Raw genomic sequence first — 23,264 nt, 5'->3', positions numbered from 1 at the left:
AACTGTTCAGGACTATATGTATGTGCTTGTGTTTATATGTCTGTATTATTTGACAACAGTATGTTTGATGGCACTCACATGGCTGTATGGGAATGGTAAGTTCAATGCATGTACACTGAATTATAAAGTCATTAGATAATAACATAATAACACATAACCTTGATATGGCTGACAAGACAAGGATAAATGCACACTTATTATATTTTATTATTCAAAGTCAGATATGTTTAATGATGGCATACCGGCATTGCATTGTTTGGATCTTCTCCATTCATAAATTGCACTTTGACTGTGATGTTGCGAGCGGAGCCTTGTCGGTTGGCAAAGTTTAGACTCTGAGGATTCACATACAGCAGATTCCTAACAGAAAGAGCACAAAGAGGGGAAAAAGAGGCACCTCATGAGTTATGTCATTTAAGAAAATGAAGAAAAATATATAAAAAGACAAAATAAAAATAATTCCAAAACATATAAACTTTGCATCCAAAGAATGACATTTCTTAAATAATGTAAAATCCTGAATTGAAGTTGTCCTAGTAGACCAAAGTCTTTTTATTTGGAATATCCCATGGGGAAAAAGGTTTAAACAGTTCTTATGTATGAGGATTTTTGTTCAGCAAAGCCCACAATGGTCAGTTTGGATTTGTGTTGCTCTTTTTAAACCATCTGTTTTCACTATATGGATTCTGCTCATCTACTAGTTACAGAGCTGTATTTGAGCTCTAGGCCTCCAGTGAATGGGACTGACAGCCCTCAAGCTTCCCTGCCTTCCTCTTTCTGTCACATGTTGTCCTTACTGAAAGTGTTTCCTGTGAAACCAGCACTCAACAGTTATGGTAACGATTACAATACACTTCATGTTTTCTGTAAATGCAAGATTATGACCTAACAAGGAAGAAAAGCAGTTAAAAAGAGGTGACAAACCCTGTTGGTCTGGTCTGCATAACTATGTATTCCAGTACAGTATGAGCAGTGAAGCTGCTGTTTGCAATACACAGTGAATATGGGCGATTTCAAATCATGTGAGGTCTTACGCAGCATGTGACAAAGGCAGCTGCACACACTGGTGGTAATGTCATTATGTGTCTTAGCACTTTAAACTAGTATATAAGTCAACCAAATAAATAGGGTGCAGCCAACTTTTTACATGGAAAAAAATAGCTATTAAAAGTGTGGCTTATGTGTTGTATTTTGTGGTATGTCAAAACTACAGTAAATAATGTACAAAATATTTCTTTTCGCCCTATTGAAAACATCTTTTAAACCTTAATGGTAAACAATGCACATACGTTTTGATTAAATCTTCTTGAATAAGGATATCCATATACATACTTTTTCTTGCTAGAAAAAAGTAATTAAAACAACAAATTGATTTGTTTAGCCAATCAGACACCATTAATCTCTTTGCTGTAAACTGTATTACAGAAAGTCTAGATAACCTTAATTTAACCCATGACCCTATACTCTAACATAAACCTTGGAGTCTTTGAAAGTGCGTGACCTGTTTCCCTTGAACAGTTATGTAAGATTCCACAAACTGATAAATTTAAGAGGACAAGGACACAACAGGTAAACTATCCACTAATTGAAAAGTTTAGGAGCCAAACCTGATACTACACTGCATATTTCCTTAAGGTGAGTACTGATCTAACAATAAAATTGATAAATAAGAGGCTAAGAGAGGATAAATTAGAAATAAAGAAGAAAGGGGACAGCTTGTTCACACAGTTCAAAGGTGGTAAGCTTAAAGAAAACAATTTGTATTAAACTTTGAAAATAACTCCTCTGCAAGGTTTAAAACAAACTCTACAGCACTTTAGGTCATGCAGCCATAATGAAGACTACTAAGATATCAATAATTCCAATTGCATAACAGTAGACTTGGTATTAAATATTGCGGTTGCACTTGTTTATTCCTGCACAGTAAGTTAAAGATGCTACCTTGCTGTGGGAAGTTGTTTAAGTTTTAAAACAAGATCATCAAGGTTGTGAGGAAGTGTTACAATTATTATAATCAGTGACAGTAATCGTAACAGTACTGTTCTGTTAAAGATGCTGGTCAATAGACCAGCTGATGAGGGGAGGAGGTCTCACAATAGCAAAGGCAAATTAACCCAGGATCAGCTGACAAACCACAATGACGTTTTCAAGCCTGTGGGGGACAGCCCCATAGAGACCACAGCTGGAACCACAACTGACTAAGAAGCGTGGGAATCTCTTCTGTCTAATGACTAGAATTTCAACTTTTCCTTTCTTTCATGTCCTAACACTTCAACTGGCAGCTTTAGAGCGGATTGTTGATTTGAACTGAAATGGACACAAGAATGATTTCACTGTGGAGAGGTTGAGATTTCCATATAAGCACAAAGTTGTTCACACTGATTGGTCAATTCTTCTCTTCAAATTTATCTTAGGTTAATCAGTACACAGGGATACACTGTAAGCAAACTCTCCATTGTAAGTGTCCCAATACACCCCTAACTTAAATTTCATCTTCCCCATTTAAGCAAAGAGACCAAAAAAAAAAGGATAAAGCAATTGTTTAATAAATCCAAACATAGATCAGCATACACCTCTGTCAAACAGGCCAGGTGACAAAGTGTTTTCTAGTATTCAGGGGCAGCAATGCAGAAGTGTGGTGAATAAAAAAAGACAATACGGTCCATCAGTAGTGTCACCACTATCAGGAAATTTTGTGGGCAGTCAAAGGTGCTGCCTTTCAGTATGATTTGATCCACAATTTTGATGTGCATGGTACATATTAGCTGGAAATTCAACATGCCTATATGATTACACTGTGCTGTACACACAGTGCCACTCAAGTAGCAGACAAAAGAGTGTTAACCACAGGTGATCAGTTTTGATGGTCGATGCCTACAAATATTCATTCTGATCTACCAGTCACTAGGGATGCACATTATTGTCAGTCTACTATCAGTAAAATTATCAGTATCAGCTGATTACTATTTTTATGTCACGTACAAGAAAATTAAAGATTACAACAGATAGACTGGAGTGTACATCTGAATTTGGTATCTTTATGCTAACACGATAAAAATTGCCACTAGAGGGGCTAATTTGAACTTTGAAAACAATCAAATTTGCTTGACAGCACTGAGTTGAACACATCATTTAACTGTTTTTTTTTTTAATACAAATGTCTTATAAAATAGATTGTTTCTACTGCTTTCTCCTTCTACTGTCATTTAAAGGTGCAGTGTGCCACACTGTGGAACATCAGCAACATCAGTCAGATTCTAGATTGTGATGCTCTGAAAGTAACGTAGCAACAAGTGGATTTCTTTTTATTTAAAAAAAAAAAAAAAAAAAAAAAATAAAAACGCATTTCTCTTATTTTGTCTTTTTGCGGTACCATAGAAACTAGCCAAATGCAAAAATCCAAGATGGACCCTCCCTATGCAGAAAAAAAGGGCTTGTTCTAAGTAAATAAAACATAAAACAATGTTCTGTATTCAAGTGATTAAACACTCTTTTGATAGGCCTAATTATCATTAGAACGTTTTTTCTTTTACCAAGTTTGTTCTGCTAAATGCTACTAGGCTAAATATTGCACACTGCACCTTTAATGGCCCTTAGCAGACAGCTTTCTGATGCTCTACAGCCAACCTTCTGGCAGTAGACCTATGGAGTATGGAAGACAGGAAATTCCTGCTGGGGTCTACCTATGACATCCTACCATCACTCCAGAACCTAAAGTGCTGGGTTGATGGGGACCCATTGTGTCTTTTGTGCTCCAAGACAGCAACCTTGAGGCACATTTTGACAGGATGTAAGATCAGTCTGTCACAAGGTAGATATACATGGAGACATGACAGGGTTTTGAAGAGTCTAGCAGCAGGAATTGAAAACAGAAGGCAACAGGTGAATGCAGGATGTAATCAGGGAACGAGGACGGTTCAGTTTGTCAGAGAGGGAGAGAAGGTTAAAGGAGGTAGGTTTTTAGGTAGGCACCAGTTAGGCCAGTTAAAGGATGCTAAGGACTGGGAGATGCAGATAGATTTAGGAGGGAAACTAGTTGTGCCACAAGAGATAGTTTGCATCTCAGGCCTGACATAGTGCTATGGTCTGCCAGTAAATGTGTAGTTTAGTGTTTTTAGAGCTGACGGTTCCGTGGGAGGATTCTGTGGAGGAAGCCTATGAAAGGGAGAAGCTGTGATACGCAGATTTAGGAGCAGAAGCTGAGGTTGGAAAGTTATGACTCGTCCAGTAGAAGCGGGATGTAGAGGGTTTGCAAGGTCAGCTGTTTCATTACTTAGAGAGCTGGGAGTGCAGGGACAGAATTTGCGAAAGACAGGGGGGGGGGGCAGAGCACACCATCACGCCAGGCCGGGTGTGTGTGTGTGTGTTTACCCATGACAGGGTACCACACCCTTAGCTCTGCCTCCCCCACCTTATTGAGAAGCTTGCTCTCTCTCTCTTTCTCTCGCTCTCCCTAATCTATCTCATTTTCCCCTCTTTTTGCCTCTTAGTTATTGATAATAATTGTCGCACTGTAATCATGAGTGGTGTTAAGGAAGGTAGTATCAGCATTGTCACTACCTGGAGCTTGCATGTACAGAGCCTGGGTCTGTTGAAGGTGGCATACTGTTGAGGCTGTGTGGGCTATGTGGTAAGATAGGTAAGATGATGTCTCCGTGTTGGCATGGTGGGTTGTGGGAGCCGGCATGGAGGGGGGTGGCTCTGGGACGCTGGAGATCACTGTTCAGCCCTCTGGAGGTGTCGTGGGACTAACTGGACGAAACACTGACGAATGAGGGTTCCTACTTGACAACCCCTGTGAGGTGCGGGTTTTTTACTACCCATCAGTCTGCATGGGTGACTCGTGGAGGCAGGTAGTAATGGATTAGGGATTTCTTCACTGAGCACTGATCCTCTTTATAGGGCACAAGTATCTTGTGTTTCATTCAAACTGAAAAACCAGCGAAAGCGAAAGATAATGGAAAGATATGGTTTAAAGTTCGGTTTGATTCCAATTTTTTTTTTATAAATAAGAACTGACAAGTTTGAAAAATGTGCCCATCCCTTGCTACACTAACCTGGCACGCCAGATGGATGTGTTTCACACATCCATCTGGGAAACCACTCATACACAGCATTTGGGAAAGGGCAGAGCCTTTGAAAAAAAACTCAGAGGGTGATTGGATGAACGTTCAGTCACATCTTTACGGACCAATCAGAGCAACAAAACGCGTGACATCATAGCCCCAAACCAAGATGCGCCACCACCAACAAATAAACTCCATAGATAGCTGCATAATGTGAACCATAGCGACTGTAAACATGTCAATATATGACTTTTGTTGTTTTTGTAAAGAAAACAACTCAATGTTCTTCTTTGTTCTTTTAACAAAGATATGCCAACTTCTGATAAAACCTGCGCTTCAGCAGCACCACGCTAATGTCTTCCGCCATAATTGCACCAGCCTCTTCTCGCTGCTTGCATACGTCACAACCCTACCACGCCCGAAAGTACTGCCCCTCGACACTGGTCCTGTCACTTTCTAACTGGGCCCAAACGGTTCAGATGGGAGCTTTGTTAGATGGATTTGCCAGTGAGAAACACAGAAATGGGTGAATCCATTTGCTTTGCAAGGTTATTGCTACACCTCATAAAGCAAGCATTAAGTTTGTGAAGTTCTAGGCAGAACCTTAAATAGATTGATATCCATAACAGGAAAAGTTATTTTGGAAATATCAGCATATCTAATTTACGTGAAAGTGTAATATCATGCATCCCTACTAGTCATGCATTTTTAATTATAAGTGGCTAGTAATTCTCAGTTACATAATCAGTCTCTAAAGCAGCACAGCAGTTCTTAGTGAGCTTACCATCATTTGAGTTTCTTGCACATGTAATTGAGTGCCATTTTTGTCATATGTCTAATAAAAATTCTAGCGCTTATTTAAAATTGGATGAGGTGTGTCAGCTCCACAGGGAAAGGCACAGCAGTTCATTTTGGGTTCAAACCCTTTACCCTCTAGCTGTTAAGTCACAGTGCTAATGACTGTTCTGGCATAAAGGATACTGAATATCATTAACAGCTTCATGCAGGTCCAACAAATTCCTGGAACATTCACTGAATCCATGGCCAATATTTTTCCTTCTATAGGAGCCTTTCTTTCTGCTCTAATCATATGGAAAAGCCTGCAGTTGTATTACTGTGTACTTAGCTAATCTGTTCCTATAACCACAAATTACTGGAGAAAGCTCATTAAAATGAATGTACGGTACTTCAAGGTACACTGCAATAGCCAATATGTTTCCACCAGGACTAACTTAAGGTGCAGGGCCAAATATTCCAATACTTTCTGTAACTTTTCTTCTCTACAAATTAAAGTTATCTTTTCATTCACCATATTGGATGGGATGATGGGCTGACAACTAAATGACCAGATAAATGGTGAATACTGAAAGAAAAAAAAATCAGTATATAAATACCTATATGATAAGCCAGACTGCAAAACTGAGTGATCATTAGGTTTGGAAAGCCTTCTTGACACCATATTACAGATAAGCTTACTTTGGCTACCGGGAACCACATGGCATTTAGTGCCAAAAGCATAAATATTTATGCTGCAATTAAATACAACACCAAGTAATTTCACTGATTAGTTCCTCCCTCTCTAGCTGAAAGCAAAGATATTTCAAAAACATGGCAAGTCTGCATGAAACAAATTGTTTTTTTTAATGACAGAACTCAGTGTACAGGATTGTTCCTTTAAAAGCTGCAGGCCTAGTATTAAACTGTATTCTCTCCATTTCATATCCTATGGCATAGAAAAGACCACACGTGGCATGATAAAGTTGATAAAAAATGACAAGGCTGTGCAATAAAACCAAGATGATGAGTACACACTGTCCAAACTCTCCAACATCATTCATGCCCAGAAGCTCAACCCTGGCACAGATGACAGGCTTGCTCCCCTCCCTACACAAAAAAAGGGGAAGGAGGGATAGAGGGAAAGAGAGCTCGCTGCTGGGCTGATTCAGCAGGATGCTAAATCAAACCCCAGAGCATTAATTACACACAGCATTATCAATCAGAGCAAAGTGTGCGCAGGGTTATAAGGTTTGAGATTGATCAGACTGACGATCCATCAAAAACCTGTGATGGCCATTGTTGGCTTTCTGCTGATCAGTCAAAGCTCTGCACCACAGATGGAGAACGGGGTAGGGTGTGGTATAGAAAGGGGATTGGGGGTTAAATGGGCAGTACAGAAGGGGGGGTGTATATGTCATTTGCTCACTGCTGTGATTTGTTTGTTTAGGGGAGGGAGGGCTTGAGAGGGATTTGGGAGGAGGTAGGGAACAGAGCTAAAACATAGTAGAGTTTAATGATCAGCTTATCCCCCCTCCTCTACTGAAAGGGCAGTATATAACACAGGGCAGCCACTGCTCTCACATCATTTAACCAGCAAGGAAGTCTAGGTTCTAAGAGGAAAAGAAACCAGCACAGAGCAGAGGAAAGCAGGACAGTCAAACTCTGAATCAGAAATATTTCACTGGAAAACAAAGTCAACATGAAGCTGTTTTGCCTGTTGCTGCTGTTAGCTAGATCCATTGCTTCTGTCCCTCTGGAAACCTCAGGTAAAGCAGAGTACACCACCCTTTCCTTCCACGGCTTCACCACAGAACCAAGCCCAACCGAAGGGAAGTCTCGCTTCGCCATGTTGGATGATGTCCGTCTACTTGCGAACGGCCTTCTTCAGCTGGGCCAGAGTCTACGGGAGTTTGTCCACAAGACCAAAGCCCAAATCAACGACATCTTCCAGAAGTTGAACATTTTCGACCGCTCGTTTTACCAGCTCTCAGTGGTCACGTCAGAGATCAAAGAGGAAGAGGAGGAGCTGAAGAAGACAACCAATTTTTTGAAGGCCAACAACGAGGAGATCAGGAACCTGTCGCTGGAAATCAACTCCAAGATCAACGGCATCCTTCAGGAACGTATGCAGCTGCAGAGCAAAGTGGGGAGCCTAGAGGAGCGACTGAAGGGACTGTCCCAGAGCTTGGTCCCTTCTGACCAGCTTGGTGAGATTGCAACCCTTAAGGTAAGAAGCTTAAATGCTCTGGATCAGTTTGAAGTTTCTTTATAAGCTATATGTGCTATATAGCTTAAAATCTACATCTTAACTAAGGCTCCACTATGAAGTAAAATTGAGAATATTTGTATGTGTTAAATTCTTGCAAATGTTAAACACAAGCTGGTAAAAGAAAAGAAACACAAGTCACTATAAAATCCTTAACATACTGTACTACTGGTTATAATATTTAAATATCTTCTAACAATATACATTTTATTATTTTGGTGATGAAGCCAGTAATTTTGGTAGTTAAAGGTATGTATATGTTGTAATATGTGTGAAAGGCATAAATGAGTACAAATGTTTTTGCTATCATATCTTCTAGGAAGTGATTGATGCTCAAGAAAAAACAATCACCAACCTTCTGAATGCTGTGAGAGAGCAGCATGAACAGCTTGACCACCAGAAAACTAAGATAAAAAATCTAGAGGAGAAGGTAAACAATACATTTCACTCTGTTTTGTTTTCACAGGCAACCGTTTATAATCTATGAGAATCTATAATATGAACTGTCATTGCAAATTAGTCTTTATGTGGAAATCTGGTATAACTGGCTTGGCTTTACCAAGTAATTATTAAATAGTATTCCTTTGTTGATTTATGTACACTCTCTTGCAGCTGAACTATGACAATTTTCAAGATACAGTCGATAAACCAATGAATCCAGAACTAGCACCTTCTGATATGTTTGAATATCTGATGGGAAATTCAACCGGTCTGGACATAAATGGTAAAATTACTTCAAATGCATCATATTTCATGTTGTTAGATTAAAACTTAATACAATTTAGGAAGGATGCCTTTATTTTGAAGTTGTCTTTACTTTGTTTCAGACCTCCCCACAGACTGCAGTGACCTGTTTAACAAAGGAGAGGCAAACAGTGGAATCTATGTTATCAAGCCAAATCAATCTGAGCCGTTCAACGTGTACTGTGAAATGGGCTCAGGTATGTTACTCTACAGCTAGATGAGTGCAAATTGAAAGCACAAACTACTGTTATTCAGGAGCATTGACATTTATAAACTGAAGCACTGGCATTTAAGGAATGAGGGACAAAACAACAAAAGTAATCAAGCTAGTTAGCCACTGGAAAAGGTTATCCAAAAATGACAAGGAAGCTTCCAGATCCTTGTGTGAACTTTCTTCCATGGACTGCACAACATTGACTTAATAAATATTTCTAATCCAATCTATAGATGGAGGTTCAACTGTCATCCAGCGCAGGATTGATGGTTCAGTCGACTTTGACCAGACATGGAACAAGTATGAGAAAGGCTTTGGAGATCTGGAAAGTGAGTTTTAAATTTACAATTTATATTTTTTCACCATTTTCAAAACACACTTTCAGTTTTGTTTACTTTTCCTTGCTTTTATGAATCACTGGCTTAATTTGCAGCCAAGCTTAAGAGAGAGAATTTTGTGGAGGGTTAGTTTCAATAACTTCCTACAAGCTTGATCATAGGAAGCAGCAATTGTATATTAGCCCTGAGCTGACAAAGAGACTTCCTGTACAGACTAAAATAAAATACACATATTTTTGGCAGTTTTCCATGCAGCCCTCAGTGGTAGCTTAACTGAAGTGCAGTCATCCCACATTCAAAAGTAATGACTCCTGCAGGCATCATGTCACTACAGGCAATATGCAGAACTACTTATCTAGTTACTGTTTATTTAGCAATCTCCCGCAGGCCAAAAAATGGGGGACAAAAAAGAAACATTTAAGTTACCACAATGCAATCTTTCAAAGAGTAATGATCAACTTGTATAAAAGTTAGAGCCTGGGAATGCATACTTTGTCTGAAATGTTTGTGGTAATATTTTCCTACATAAAAGATATACTAACATGACGAATGTGTTTTGCAGAAGACTTCTGGTTGGGCCTGAAGAAGATTCACAGTCTGACACAGCAGGGAGTTCACATCTTACATATTGATTTGGAAGACTGGAAGGAGGAAAAGCACTGGGCAGAATACCGTTTCTTACTGGAGGGATCCTCTACTGACTATACAATCCATGTCAGCCACTTCTCTGGTGACCTATCTGATGCCATGGCCAACAGCACTGGCATGAGATTCTCCACAAAAGACAGAAATAATCAAAACAACAGAAACTCCAACTGTGCCCGCAGTTACACAGGTAAACAGATTTACAGGCTAGTTTTGGTCGATGATCTATTGAAAATACCAACTAATGTTTACATAGTTTATAACTCATTTCCTTGTCCTTTTACAGGTGGTTGGTGGTACAATGCCTGTGGAGAGACCAATCTTAATGGAAGGTATATGTGGTTACGAGCCAAAGGACGTTCAATGAGAAGGAAGGGCATTTACTGGAAGCCTGGCACAGGTCCCTCGTATTCCCTCAAGACAACTAAGATCACCATACGACCAGCTCCTACTGCTGAAAGCTTCAACTGAAGCCAAAGAGTCAACAGTAAACGTGCTGCCATTAATGAACAAGCTCAGCAAAAAATATTCACAGATGATGAAAGTGAATTAACACAGTCATGATTCACGTATATGACTACCAATTCTAGTTTATTTGCTGCATTAAGCCAATTGCTTCCCAGCCCAGTTTTGTCAGAGTCTGGTGCTGACCGAGCAAAATAGGCCAAAAATGTCACAAGTCGGAAAATGCTGAACATGCAATGATGCAACATTGCCACTGTGCTAAAAAGGTCATTAACCTATTGGGTCTGATCCAGTGGGGACGTTAGAACTGTCATTATGCAACATCTGCTATCACTTGCAAAATGGACTTATTGATCCACATCAGCAAACTGATTCAGTGCTGGCTGAGAAACGTCACAGTGCTGCAGGAGACAGAAAACTATGTGGAGACATAAGGAAGCAAACCAAGATTACTTTTGTGTAAATGTTCTCAGTGAACTTTAATGTATTTACTGTATCTATGTCTGCTAGGCTATTTAAAATGCATTTTATCTTTGTGATGGTAAACTGTTGCATGTTTCGCTGGAGCTTCAGGCATTCGGACATGTTATTACATAAGGCATGCATTACATAAGTCAGAGACTTGTATAAACTTTTGTTTATGAGACACACTGCTTCTCCAACATCTCAAGATATGTCCATACTGGTGATACAGGCTGTATGCACCACACAGCCTTTTATATTTTTCCCTGGTAATGTAAGCAGACCAAAATGGTACAAAATACTGACAATCCATTATGCACTGATGAGGTTTTTGTTGTTTTTTTGTTCTGTTTTCTTTCTTTTTTTACTCAGTAATGTATTTAAATCAGATCCATGTTACTTTATCATCTATGCTGATGTTGATTAAAAAAAAACAATTTCCTATGTTATTGAGTCATATTGACTCTTGTCCGTCAATACAGCGCTACTGTAATTGTGCCTCATACTAACATATTTGCCCTACAGGTAGCTATGTGCCCTTATTAATCATATATTTATGAAGACAAATAAATTCTTAACCAATCTTACATGACTCAGTTTTTTAAAATGGTGTATTGCTCTAAAATTTTGTATTAAACCAAATGTTATTATAGAGGAAAAGAAAAAAAAGCCATTACATGTAATTGTTAAACTGTGAATATACCTAAGATGAAGATGCATCTGCCTCTACAGTCCATACAAATATAATACTATTAATGACTTAGAAGTGTTTGCGAAGTTATCTGAATCAACATTAATTTCCATTACTACATCTGCTATAACATAATGTATATTAATTTAGTCTGCGCCTATGCAGCAATGCCTGGGGTAGTTTTAGGTGAAAAAATGCTCTCCATGCCACCTCTCACAGCTTGCAAAAACTAAAATTAGTTGATGAAGAAGTTCAATAAATCAGAGGAACTATTCAGGTTTATTAACCTCAAAAAGTTTATCTCAAATGTGGTTAGAAAACAAAGAAATCATAATAATGTTTTTTTGGCAACTTTTATTGGCAAATTATTGATGGATTGTAAATGTTTTCATCAGCTCGTGTTGGGTCTCTGTTGGACCACCAGGATCTGACATTTGTTCATTTGTTAATCTACAATAGGAAGCCTCCTGGTTATCTGCAGCAAACAAGGTCTGCTGCATCGACGACAGGTCAGCATAAGCTAAGAGCCAATTACTCGTTTCTCCACATAACCTTGACCAAAAAAGCCCGTTTACAGATTAGCTGATCATTAACGAAGCATAGTGTCAGGATGACTGGGCATGGACCTGAACATTGAAAACATGATGAAGCTTTAATTTAGTATTTTTACTGCCAACAACAGAAAATTACGTTTGAAATTGAGTACTGGCACAAGTACATACATTTTGTGACCACACACACACACACATACACACACACCCACACACACACACACACATATATATATATATAAATATATATATATACACATACATATATTCCTTTTGGCCCTGAATTAATTTCATCAGTATGATAACTTTAAAATTTAAACTTTTAAACCAGCTTGTATATTTAAACTTATTGAGTGGAAACCTAGAGAGAGAGAGAGCTTTACCTTAAAAAATACCAAAAATAATGTGCAGACATAATGGATTTAAGATTAGAAACCTAAATTTTGTTTTTCTCACACAATCTTGTTTGTTGTTTGTCTCACACAAACCTGTATGTTGTGTTTGGCACATAGACATCCCTGGCAGGGAATTCTAGGATCTCCCTGGTTGGGCGAACTCTGCTGTCTGGGTAAGGTTTAACCTGCAGCAGGTCAGGGGTCAAGCAGTAGTGAGGGTTCTCTGGAGCTGGGGAAATGTCCAACTTCAACTGAGCTGTAGTAAAATAGAAAAAGATATTATAGAATAACTTAAATTTTTTTTTAAATTTGCAAATACTTTAAAGAGTCATTACTGCAATAAGAGAGGCCCATAAGCTTAAAAATCAGTGTTTAAGAATCAAAATATATTCTTCAAAGCTTTACCTGTTATCGGTCTGAGTCTCCTCAACACTGAAGAAGGCCTTCTCATATCAGCTAGGAATTTATACAAATCCTCGTCACTTAGTCTGTCTCCCTCCTAAAACAAAAATGGACATGAATTAAAAAATATACAGAGAAAGCAAACTGTGACTAAAGTAGAGGACATATTCCCCAGAATATGAATAAAAACATATATATCTAGAGTGCTTATTGGTAGATTTTATGGCTGTAGGGACCTGTTTAAAGAAATTGGTGATGGTGAGTGTTGCAGGTCTGAAGCCTGTAAGACTGCATGACTCATCTCCACTGGTGGTCCTCTCCAGAGAACGCCTTCCCATAATGCTTGAGTTTCTCCGTTCTGACCATGAGCCTTTCCTCTCTGCATAAAGGAAAAGCAAAATTTTAAATCAACCTTCAAGTTTGCAAATTGTCATCTTTTTTTTCCCTTTCTGTACAAAAGGTCTAAGATTCCTCTGATTTTTCTTTGGGCTGTTAAAATAGAAACATTGCTCTGATCTGCCTAGCAACAAAAAGGCAGCCGCCACAGTCTGCATCAAAGATACTTCGTGAGGTTAAAAGTTAGACAAACACAGAAGGTCAAACTCAAAATAACACACAAGGATCAATATGGCTGGATACTTTGCCTTTCTTAATATTTGTTTGAAAGTTGTTTTAAGATAAAGATGTGTGGTAATGTTTTGACATGAAATGCCCATGAGCCCAATGCGTGACAGGGGAATCTATGCTACAGTCTTTGTCCCCTAGAAATCAACGTGTGGGGAGATAAAGGCATAAATCAGCAAGCAAGGGTTTCTGTGCCACTGTACTGTCTGTTCGTGCCTTAACATACTTTGTATTGGTATGAGTGATGAAATGGATATCAAAAGACACTGGCAATTCTTCAAAATGAACATGGAGCCTGATTCACCTCCATAAGGCATAAAATAAAAATATATGACAATAACAGATAATGACTGTGATACAGAGAAAAGCAACAATGCACTTATGTGCACGAGAGGTACAGAGTGTGGATGAAAAAGAAGGAATGGAAAAAAACAGAATAATTGATCTTAAAAATTTCATACCTGAAAGACTCATTTCCAACTCTGTGTCTCTCTCCAGACTGCCAGCACTGTTCACAATGTTCATCAGGTGGATGGCGGTCCATGCAAAGGGCATACGATAGCGGCCAAGACGCTGGCAGAACTGCTCTGACTGGCTGCGAAGCTTCTCCAGCTTTTCTTTGTTCTATAGCACAAATAAACAATTATCAAAGTTAGTTGTTAAAATCAAACATTTTCAAATTACAGTATCTACTGAAACAACAGTGTATACTGCACCACATTTTTGTGATTTTGCAGTGTTGAAAAGAAGAGTTATAGTTTTGAAGATGAAAATTTGGCTCTCATGATGTTTTGAGAAGAACCTATCTTTTACCTTATATGATAAGGTTTATGCAACATTGTTGTACACCAGTTAAAAGCCTTAAAACCTCATGTGGTCATACCTTGGCAGCATCAGACTCTTTGAAGACCATGTAAGGCTCAGCACACTCTCCAATGTCACCTTGCTGCAGTACCTTTTCCAGCTGGGGAAAAAGCACACATTTAGTCAGTAGACCAAAATCCAGGAACAAGAAGACAATACAAACCACTTTTATCATGTCTTTTAGGGTGTAACCTACAACAGTCATTAAGAACACAACAAGCCAAAATGTTTCAGAAGTGTCTTAAAGCTTTTATCAGTTGGCTTTATTAGCATTTACCAGTCCAAGTCACAATGCCATTTAGCAGACACTTTTGTCAAAAATGATTCATATCTGAAGTTTGTATTCATTCTTTCCCCAAAATAAGGTGTAGATCATTTTAAACAAAGGTTGATCAGTGTGGGAACTGCATTATTATTGCCCATTTATCTATTTTTAAAATAAAGCTTCATGACAAAAGTCTGACCTTAATTACAAGGAAGACATCCTGGGAGGGGTAGGTGATGGAGAAAATTGCAGAGCGTGCCAGTGTGGAGATGGCTGCTGTCTGAATGTGCGGACGTAGCATCCCCTTCATCTGCTCCGAGTTCAGGTCGAAGAAAAAGTTCTCTGATATCTGAGGGGCAAATCCAGACAAACAGACAGGTGTTCATAATATGAATTTTAATTATATTATCAAGGCTGTAACAAAACATCTTCAATGAAAGATCCTTAAATGGAAATAATATTGTTAAAAATTTTTGATACTTTGATACTTTTTTGATACCACATGCTTTAAACTATATCATATCTCTTATCTAAAAAAAGATACAGTCATATTTTTAACCGAAAGCTGTAGTGTTGGTAAGAAAGATGGACAACACATGTAATACAAAGAACAAACATGTCATGTTTTAACTGTTAGAGATTTGGAGATCAGACAAAGCACAATCTTTGCATATACTTTTGGGTTATTCAAGAAAATTCAGAAGAAATGTAAGTTTATGTGTCCAGCAGCCCTCTAAAGTTAAGGTTTAAAGTAAAAAAATAATTCCATCAACCAGTTTTGGATGCAAAGGAGGTCATTTTTGTTACTGTGGTATCCAAACAAGTATCTATTACTGAATATGTCTTTTACTAGTCTGATTTCTTGCTCACAGCGATTGAAGAGCATGCTAAATCTTCACACAGAAACCTTCATTTTTTCACAAGACCTATTTATGAAATAATGGAGCTTCTGAGCAAAGCAAAATCTTGTATATATATGCCAAACATGCTTATCAAGGCAACTACTACCCTCTAGTGTTTGTCAGCTAGAGTTTTAAGAACTGGCAGAGAATGGTCTTTTTCAGATAGATACATAGTTCCAGTGATATACTAGCATTCCTACAGGCATAACAGGTCCACAAAATAAAATTTTATCGCCCACTCATCTAATTCATTTTGGCCTTCCAACAATTTTAATGGTTTGCAGAAGTGACCCAACAACTCAGGGCTGAGGAAAGCATAACAGCTTACCTTTTTCTTTTCCTTGACATCATATAAGGCCAAACTAGCAAATATGGGTTCAATTTCGATCTCGAACCTTCAAGGGAAGAAAAAAAAGAGCAGGTCAGCAGAAAGCAGCAGTTAAATTAAAGGGCTAAAAGGCTTTTTTTCCTGAAAAAGGCTGTCCACCACTTACTTCAAGGACAAGCACTTGACGAGTAGCCTCTGGCCAAAGTGTTCTTTAGGTACTTCAGGCACACAGTGGCGCTCAATGGGTTCCTCCTACACAGCCAAAGAGGAGTTCACATGCAAATATTTGTTACAGCACAAAACAAGGATTATTTGTATGCTAATGCTTTAAATCTAAATTTAATTATGAAAGAGAAAAATACTGGCATCCTTAAAATGGTTTTACACACAAAGGCTAAGCTATTTGGTTTCACTACACTGTAACCCATGTTTTTTGACAAAATAATATAAAATGCAATGTTTTTATTCAATAAAGACTTGTTGAAAAATATGTTCCGGCAAAATAAAAATGTAAAATGTACCTCATCAAGGGCAGGATGTAGAGCAAATAGTTCTCGGTGGCGGTTGGCCTTGCGTTGCTCTTCATTGTGCCTGTCAATCTCCTCATTGGGGGCACGGTCGAGGAGGTGAGGAAGGAGGGCGTCTGGGAGGGAGTTCTTTAAGTCAAAGATGCTGCAGGCCCAGCTGCCACGTGGGGTGTCATCTATAGACATCGACCGTCGCTTCAGATCATCCTGCAAGTCAAAATCCACATCACTGTCATATGAAGTCACATGCTGTGCATGTTTGTAAGCCTGCATATGAAAATATGTAAAATCATCCAAATAGATAGATAGTTATTCACAATTTTTCAAAAGGATATCAAGAGCACAGACATGTAAGTACATCAACAAATGAGAGATTAGCACCTGGTCATCCTGGTAGTTGCTGTTGTCTGGCAACTCATCTGCTTCAAACACTTGTTTGGGCAGGCCTTTCTGACGCTCCTTCTGCTTGTCCAGGGTGTTGGGATTAAAGCCTGTGCCAAGCTTATGGTACCTGAGAGAGTAAGCGGTAATGTAAGACACTTTCATCAACTTAATACTAATGTAATGTATTTTTTACTACTTTACAAATACATCACTTAACTGACTGAATGTGTAATTAGTTAATGAAAGGGAGATTTCTAATCAGGAAAGACTTACTTTCTGTTGACAATGGCCCAGTCTTCTGTGTAGGATCTGACACAGTCTCTTACATGAGCGTCAGTGTCCCTGTTGACAGACAAGCCCCATCAATCAAACAAGCTTTATTTCGATAGGGGGAGTCATGCTTAAAAATGAATTTGTCTTGGTGAATAAAGATGACAAGCTACAAGACTGATGTCATTTAATCTTTGTGGCACATACCACAGTAAAGCATCTGGTCTGAAATACCAAACACCACAGCTAAAGAGTAATGACGTCAAGCTCAGAGGTCTTTGATGATTACACATGCTGTGCAGATTTGACGGTAATTAAGAACTGCTATAATTAATTCTTAGAACCCACCACATTAAGAGCTACCCACTCTGGTTTCATAAATTAGTTCACTGGCTGATCAGACCTACTCTGCAATGTCTTTAAAAAATGACAACCTTTTCTTGAAGTCAATAAAACCTACAGCAAAAGAGCAATTAAAGTTAAATACTGTATAAACACATTAAAAAAACAATCACTATAATATATAAAGCAGGGGTCTCAAACTCATTTAAGGTAGGGGGTCGGATTTGCTCCAATGAGACGTCCTGTGGGCCGGACAATTTTTTAGCAATATCAATATGACCAACGACTGATATATAGGCAGCTGTAATGTTTATGAAGAGAAATTATCAAATATTAGATTCAGGTACCATTTAATGAGTGCTGCATGTTTGCACACAAAAGGGTTAATTTGCTACTTTAGAAAGAGAATTTATTTACAAGTAATCTAAACAGGTCAGGCAAAAATGTGCTGTCCTCGTAACATATGACAATTTTAACAGATGTTAACGTTTTAGAATCCACTGATGATGAATCTTCAAGACTGGAATATTCATTATAAATATACATTCAGCATGACTGTTCATAGCTTTAAACCAGCAACCTGTTCACAAAACCTGATCCTAGCCCTATTTCACCTGACCTGGAATCAGTGCACAGAGTCCAGAGGGGAGAATGAGAGAGAGAAAGGAGGGAGGGAGAGGGAGAAAGAGAGAGAGAGAGTGAGGATCCCACAGAGATTCAGCGCATTGCTGCACTATTACTGTTTATAGAGCTGTAAACCCTCACCTGCTGAGTGAAAACTTGACTTGAAACATACGTATGTATGAGCCCTGCATTTGTTCCTTTGCAGGCCCACTCTATCTGAATCCCCCTGACATTCCCTCACACGTGATGAACTTGGCCATCTCTGTGCATATTTTAGCGCTGCATCAAGACTAAACATGCTGACCTCTCATGTCATAGGACAGCCTGTGCCCAGATTAGGATTAAATGTTCAATTATAAAGTATTGTTTTTATCGTTATAAGGGGAATTTTTACCATTTGATAAGACCTTCTAGTTAAAAACACCACAGGGTTTATAAACAATGCCTGTTTAAACTTAAGTGATCAAAACCACAATTTCACTTCTTGTTGACATAAAATGTAATCGCATGTAAATAGCATTAGTTGATACTAGTCTAGGATAACATATTTTAACAACGAGGGATTTAAATCAGTCGGGAGATTGAACTGAGCAGAAAGAAATACAATGTCTGCGTTTGTGGCTGACGGACAATTACGCAGGGAAAACATATGTCATCCTGAGCTAAGCTGTTTTAATCCCACTCAGGGGAAGTTTGGTTTGACAAGGCAAAAACCTCTGGATGCCTTTATAGACTTATTCAAACTCCTATCCATTTCTCTGACCCTTCCTGTCACATCAGTGAGCTGTGATCGCAGGTCCTCATGTCTGCGTCGTTTAAAGCAGGGGTTCTTAAACTTCTGGGGGCTAGGGACCCCTTACAGGGCAGAACATTTTCCAAGGACCCCCACATAACTCTCATGCTGATTAAACATATGTTAACTGCCATTTGCACGCCTAGATGCTGTATTTTAAACTCTTTAACCTAAATACAAGCTCTTGTCCAATTGAGAGTGGCTTCTTACTTTTTGCATTCCTTTGAGCAGCCAAATAAGAAGCCCTCTGGGCTTTTTCTGAGGTTGTGGTCAGGTTCACCATTAATGCTTATTCATATTATTGATAGAATATGAATTGAGCCTTTTGTTGGCTTTAAAGCTGCAGTGTTGTTAACTGGCAGCAGAAACTGGTTGATTTTTGTAACTGAGGATGTAGTGTGCATGTGTAGAAGGTGCGGGCCGCACTAACACTACATTTTGATGTCAAGTGGAGGGCCACAAAATAACTTCCCACAGGCTGCAATTGGACGTGGGCCATGAGTTTGAGACCCATGATAAAAAGCCTCCTGTATCCAGTATCTACTGCAATGCCGTAAGCAAAGCTTATAAGATAGAGTTAGCAGCATGAAATCATGGACTTGTAGCAATAAGGCTAGAACTAAAATTTACATCAAAGCGAGAACCAAGTCATCAACAAAAAAGGACAAATGATTGACATATTTTCAAATTCTTTTTATTTATAAGTGCTCTTAAACTAATGTGAACATTCAGGCATTTCTAATGATGAACACATTGTCAAATTCAATTCTTTTTAACCAGTTTTGATTCAGAATAGTCATAAGATATCTTGATTTATCTACAGACTAAAGTTTCTTTAATTTGTTTCACAATTCAGATTGCTTTTATGGCTCTTATCTTAAATGATTTAAGTTAGTTTAACGTTTTTATAAGAGACTAAAAAGGTGATTAGTAAAGAATTCTTCAGCATGTTTGTCCTCCCTGTTTTGCCTACTTGTTATAAATAATACATTTTACCAACACTTGTTCTACAGATCTAATGAAATACTTGAAATACTCCAATGACAAAAGTAACAAAAATAATGGGTCAACAATGTACTTAACTCTACATCTGTTTATATCGCTAACATTTCAACACTTACCCTTCCTCTGGGACAGCTTGTGCCACTGTGCGACACTCCCTTGGCGTGTAGATAACTTCAATATCATCCGGAGGAAACTCAATCAGATCTCTCAGAGGACCTGACTCAACGATGGGCGGGTGAGTGATGAGGTACTCCTCAAAATCCACTGGCTCCACCGCCTCTGTGAGGGGGACCTGGTATCAGATGAGAGCAATGGAAGAAGTTTATTAGTTATGAAGACATAATCAGCTGCTTAGTTTTCCTTTCTGAACCTAATCTAATTTCTAATTCTATAGAAACACCTTGAGGGAGAAAATTATTTTGTTTATATCGAAGCCTTGAAAGAAAAGGTTCCCAATTCAAACTGTACAGAAAGAAGCGGAGTTATGCTTGCTTCAGACACCCAGGCCTGTTTTGCTGCATGCAGCTACTGCATGTGTCCGCTCCAGCTTGCAACGCTTTCATACCAGGGACATGTGTGCTGTTTGTAGGCTGCATCTCCCTGCTGTCACATCCCTGTCTTTCTTCATTAGTTCTATCTCAATAAATTTCCCTAAAAGAGACCTGATTTATTGCATAGCCAAACTGAGCCAGGAAATTTTTAAAATAAAAGCATTCTGTACTCATGAGGGGATTTTCTCCCATTGGTTTCTCCACAGAAATGCTAAACTGGACTTTTGCTTTGAAAAGCACAAACCAGAAGTGCATTTATTCTGTATCTATCTTGCCTGTGACATATTTCATAAACATGTAGACAGAAAGCTTCATCGAAAGTTAAAATTTAGTGAACAACTTTATTACTCAGGCATATTTTGGCTTGTGTCCTTCATTAGGGCCATCAAGAAACAAATATCAAACATTCCACAGATATGGACATAGATTCAGTATTAACAAGGTGAATATTACAATCATTGTCCTGTCTATGATGGCTGACACAGACATATGGCTCACAGAAGAAATAGGCAAGCCTTTAATTCTCTAGATCTGTGAGAGACGCAGCACTCAAACAGACAGTCTAAATGCCCTGACTTATCAACATGCAGGCCTAAATGAAAATCAAGCTGTGTCACTTTCTAGATGGAAATTTTACAACCATTTTGTGATTTACAGATAGCATTTATCATTCATCTCCAGGGGATGATAAAATCATCTTATGTATATATATATTCTATTAACTGGAAAGTACAATCAAGATAGAGCTGTATTTACGGTAATCATTACAGACTAGATACAATGGCAAAAAAAGAAAACTGTGTTATAACAAAACATTAATTTAAAATGTGTTTACCAACACGTTCTGTGAAAACAAAATGCAGTTTTAAAATTACTGATCTTGTAGAATAATGTTGTACTACACGGTACCTCATCACAGCTATTTAAAGGACAGACAACTTTTTCTTCTCTATCTCTGGACATCAATGCATACATCCAAAATATAACATAATTCCAACAAATTTAGAGAAAAAGGCAGTTCTAGTTTGTGGCTTATCTGTATTTCCAAATAAGACACTTAGTTCTAAGAAAGATGTGTCCATGGTTTGGGCTTTTTTTTTATTTCCTTAAAATGATGAACATAAACAGATTAAGTGTGCCACTTCAAGCTTTGACTAATGGTTTCACGGGTCTTAGACTGCTTCCAAATGACAAACCCAGGGGAAATATTTTGATTCAGTAGCTTCAGTGTGCGTGCAAGTGTGGATGTGCATGACGTTCTGTCTTTCCCCTCCTGAGGAATTTGAACACAAATACCTTTCACAGTTTAATTAGAAGCCAACTGTAGCCTAATTAAATGAGGGGAGGGGGGCATTTGCTGTTGTTCTGGCTCAGGGCTTCTGTGGGTCAATTTGCACCACCCCTTTAACAAACACTCTGTGTGGCCTCATACATCTTAAGCCCTTCTAAGGCTGAAGCAAAGACTACTTGTGGTTTGCAAGCTGATTAATGGTTCAAAATTGAATCATGGCATTACAGAGACATAAGCAGCCTTTCAAATGACCTCCATCTCAACAGAAAAATGACATCTCTCTCTCTCTCTGTCATGTGGGAATATCATGGCAAACACTGACCAGTGTGGCAGGCATTTTTAATATCCAAGCTGTTTAAGTGACTGAGCTTTTCTTATTCCGCCCAAAAACTGCACCCAGCTCAATTGATAAGATACACAGCACATGTGTTTGGATAGATATGAAGATGGTGGAACTGCAATTTAATGGTGAATGAGGATCGGCAAAGACTCGCTCCAAGATTAATAAAGTACTTTCCACAGTAAAATACCTGTTACCAAAAGCAAGGCTTATCAAGCTGAGTTGAACTGTACCTTGTAGTGAAAATGTGTAATGATACACTTTGGCCTATCAATAACTCTTTTAACTACTTACTGTGTTAGTCGTTGTGGCCCCTGCATTGAGGTTTTTGAAGAGTTGTGGTGAGCCCCCATACTGGCCTGCTATCTGCTTCCTGACCTCTGCTGCCACAGTCCTGCAGAGAGAAATAGAGCAAAGATGAAGAAGAGTGAATATATGAATACAACCTGGTTTCAAACGTCTGCATAATGCTCCAAAAACTACACCAAGTTGTTTTAATGGTAATTTGAGTTTATAATCCGGGAGAAAGTAGCAAACAATACTGAGACAATATTTGTGCATAGTGGTGATGAATTCATTCATTATTAATTAAACTCAGCTTTGAAACTTAAACATTTATACAAAAGAAAAACGTTGAATTTCATATCCTGACATGCATCTAAAGTCAGCAGATTCACGATGTTTGATTTTTGCCAGGGATGCACACATTTTCTCAAACAAATTACATTTATAATGCATAAATACAAGTATCTGATAAAACCATAACTGTTCTTAAATTATTTTAATTGTATTATTAGAAAGTTTTCATTACCCCCTACTTTTGTCATCCTTATTTATGTCAAAATATCACCAAACTGAAGACTACTTTGTACAGGCTACTTTGACTTCATTCTTATATGCGAGGCTAACATCCTGCTGTAAAATGATATTGAGTGCAGTATCTGCAATGTTATATGGGCTTGGTATCAGCAGCAATACCCAATACTGGTAACGGTATCAGTTATAATATTTTCCCAATATCTAGTATATATAGTATAGTATAGTATAACGATATCTCCAAACTAGTTTTTCCTGAAATGGATATTGATACTCATGTAGACAAGGTTTTGACTAAAAATCCACAAACTTAATGCTTGCA

At 38.3% G+C, this 23,264-nt stretch overlaps 2 protein-coding genes across 12 annotated transcripts in view; one reads left to right on the top strand and one right to left on the bottom strand.

The window, feature by feature from the left end:
• dock7 (dedicator of cytokinesis 7) overlaps nucleotides 1–23,264 on the bottom strand; it is a 69,722-nt gene that overhangs the window by 41,149 nt on the left and 5,309 nt on the right. For all 11 annotated transcript variants that reach the window (XM_041790507.1, XM_041790508.1, XM_041790509.1 and 8 more), the window contains exons 2-15: nucleotides 22,421–22,520; nucleotides 20,061–20,236; nucleotides 17,184–17,252; nucleotides 16,908–17,037; nucleotides 16,521–16,733; nucleotides 16,166–16,251; nucleotides 16,000–16,066; nucleotides 14,969–15,118; nucleotides 14,524–14,604; nucleotides 14,102–14,264; nucleotides 13,253–13,395; nucleotides 13,020–13,113; nucleotides 12,708–12,870; nucleotides 243–360 (exon numbers count right to left, since the gene is read on the bottom strand). In XM_041790507.1, coding sequence (XP_041646441.1) covers nucleotides 243–360; nucleotides 12,708–12,870; nucleotides 13,020–13,113; nucleotides 13,253–13,395; nucleotides 14,102–14,264; nucleotides 14,524–14,604; nucleotides 14,969–15,118; nucleotides 16,000–16,066; nucleotides 16,166–16,251; nucleotides 16,521–16,733; nucleotides 16,908–17,037; nucleotides 17,184–17,252; nucleotides 20,061–20,236; nucleotides 22,421–22,520 — 1,753 coding nt within the window. The remainder of the gene's footprint in view (nucleotides 1–242; nucleotides 361–12,707; nucleotides 12,871–13,019; nucleotides 13,114–13,252; nucleotides 13,396–14,101; nucleotides 14,265–14,523; nucleotides 14,605–14,968; nucleotides 15,119–15,999; nucleotides 16,067–16,165; nucleotides 16,252–16,520; nucleotides 16,734–16,907; nucleotides 17,038–17,183; nucleotides 17,253–20,060; nucleotides 20,237–22,420; nucleotides 22,521–23,264) is intronic.
• Nucleotides 7,447–11,539, top strand: angptl3 (angiopoietin-like 3). The gene is made up of 7 exons (XM_041790518.1): nucleotides 7,447–8,070; nucleotides 8,429–8,539; nucleotides 8,722–8,833; nucleotides 8,937–9,050; nucleotides 9,301–9,396; nucleotides 9,968–10,240; nucleotides 10,337–11,539. Exons 1-7 carry the CDS (start codon nucleotides 7,543–7,545, stop codon nucleotides 10,519–10,521), a joined length of 1,419 nt encoding a protein of 472 aa, XP_041646452.1. The 5' UTR covers nucleotides 7,447–7,542; the 3' UTR covers nucleotides 10,522–11,539.

The sequence above is a fragment of the Cheilinus undulatus genome, linkage group 7 (assembly GCF_018320785.1).
Source record: "Cheilinus undulatus linkage group 7, ASM1832078v1, whole genome shotgun sequence".
NCBI classification, from domain to species: domain Eukaryota; kingdom Metazoa; phylum Chordata; class Actinopteri; order Labriformes; family Labridae; genus Cheilinus; species Cheilinus undulatus.
Note: the sequence above shows the minus strand (reverse complement) of the source record. Positions and strands in the feature narration are given on the sequence as shown.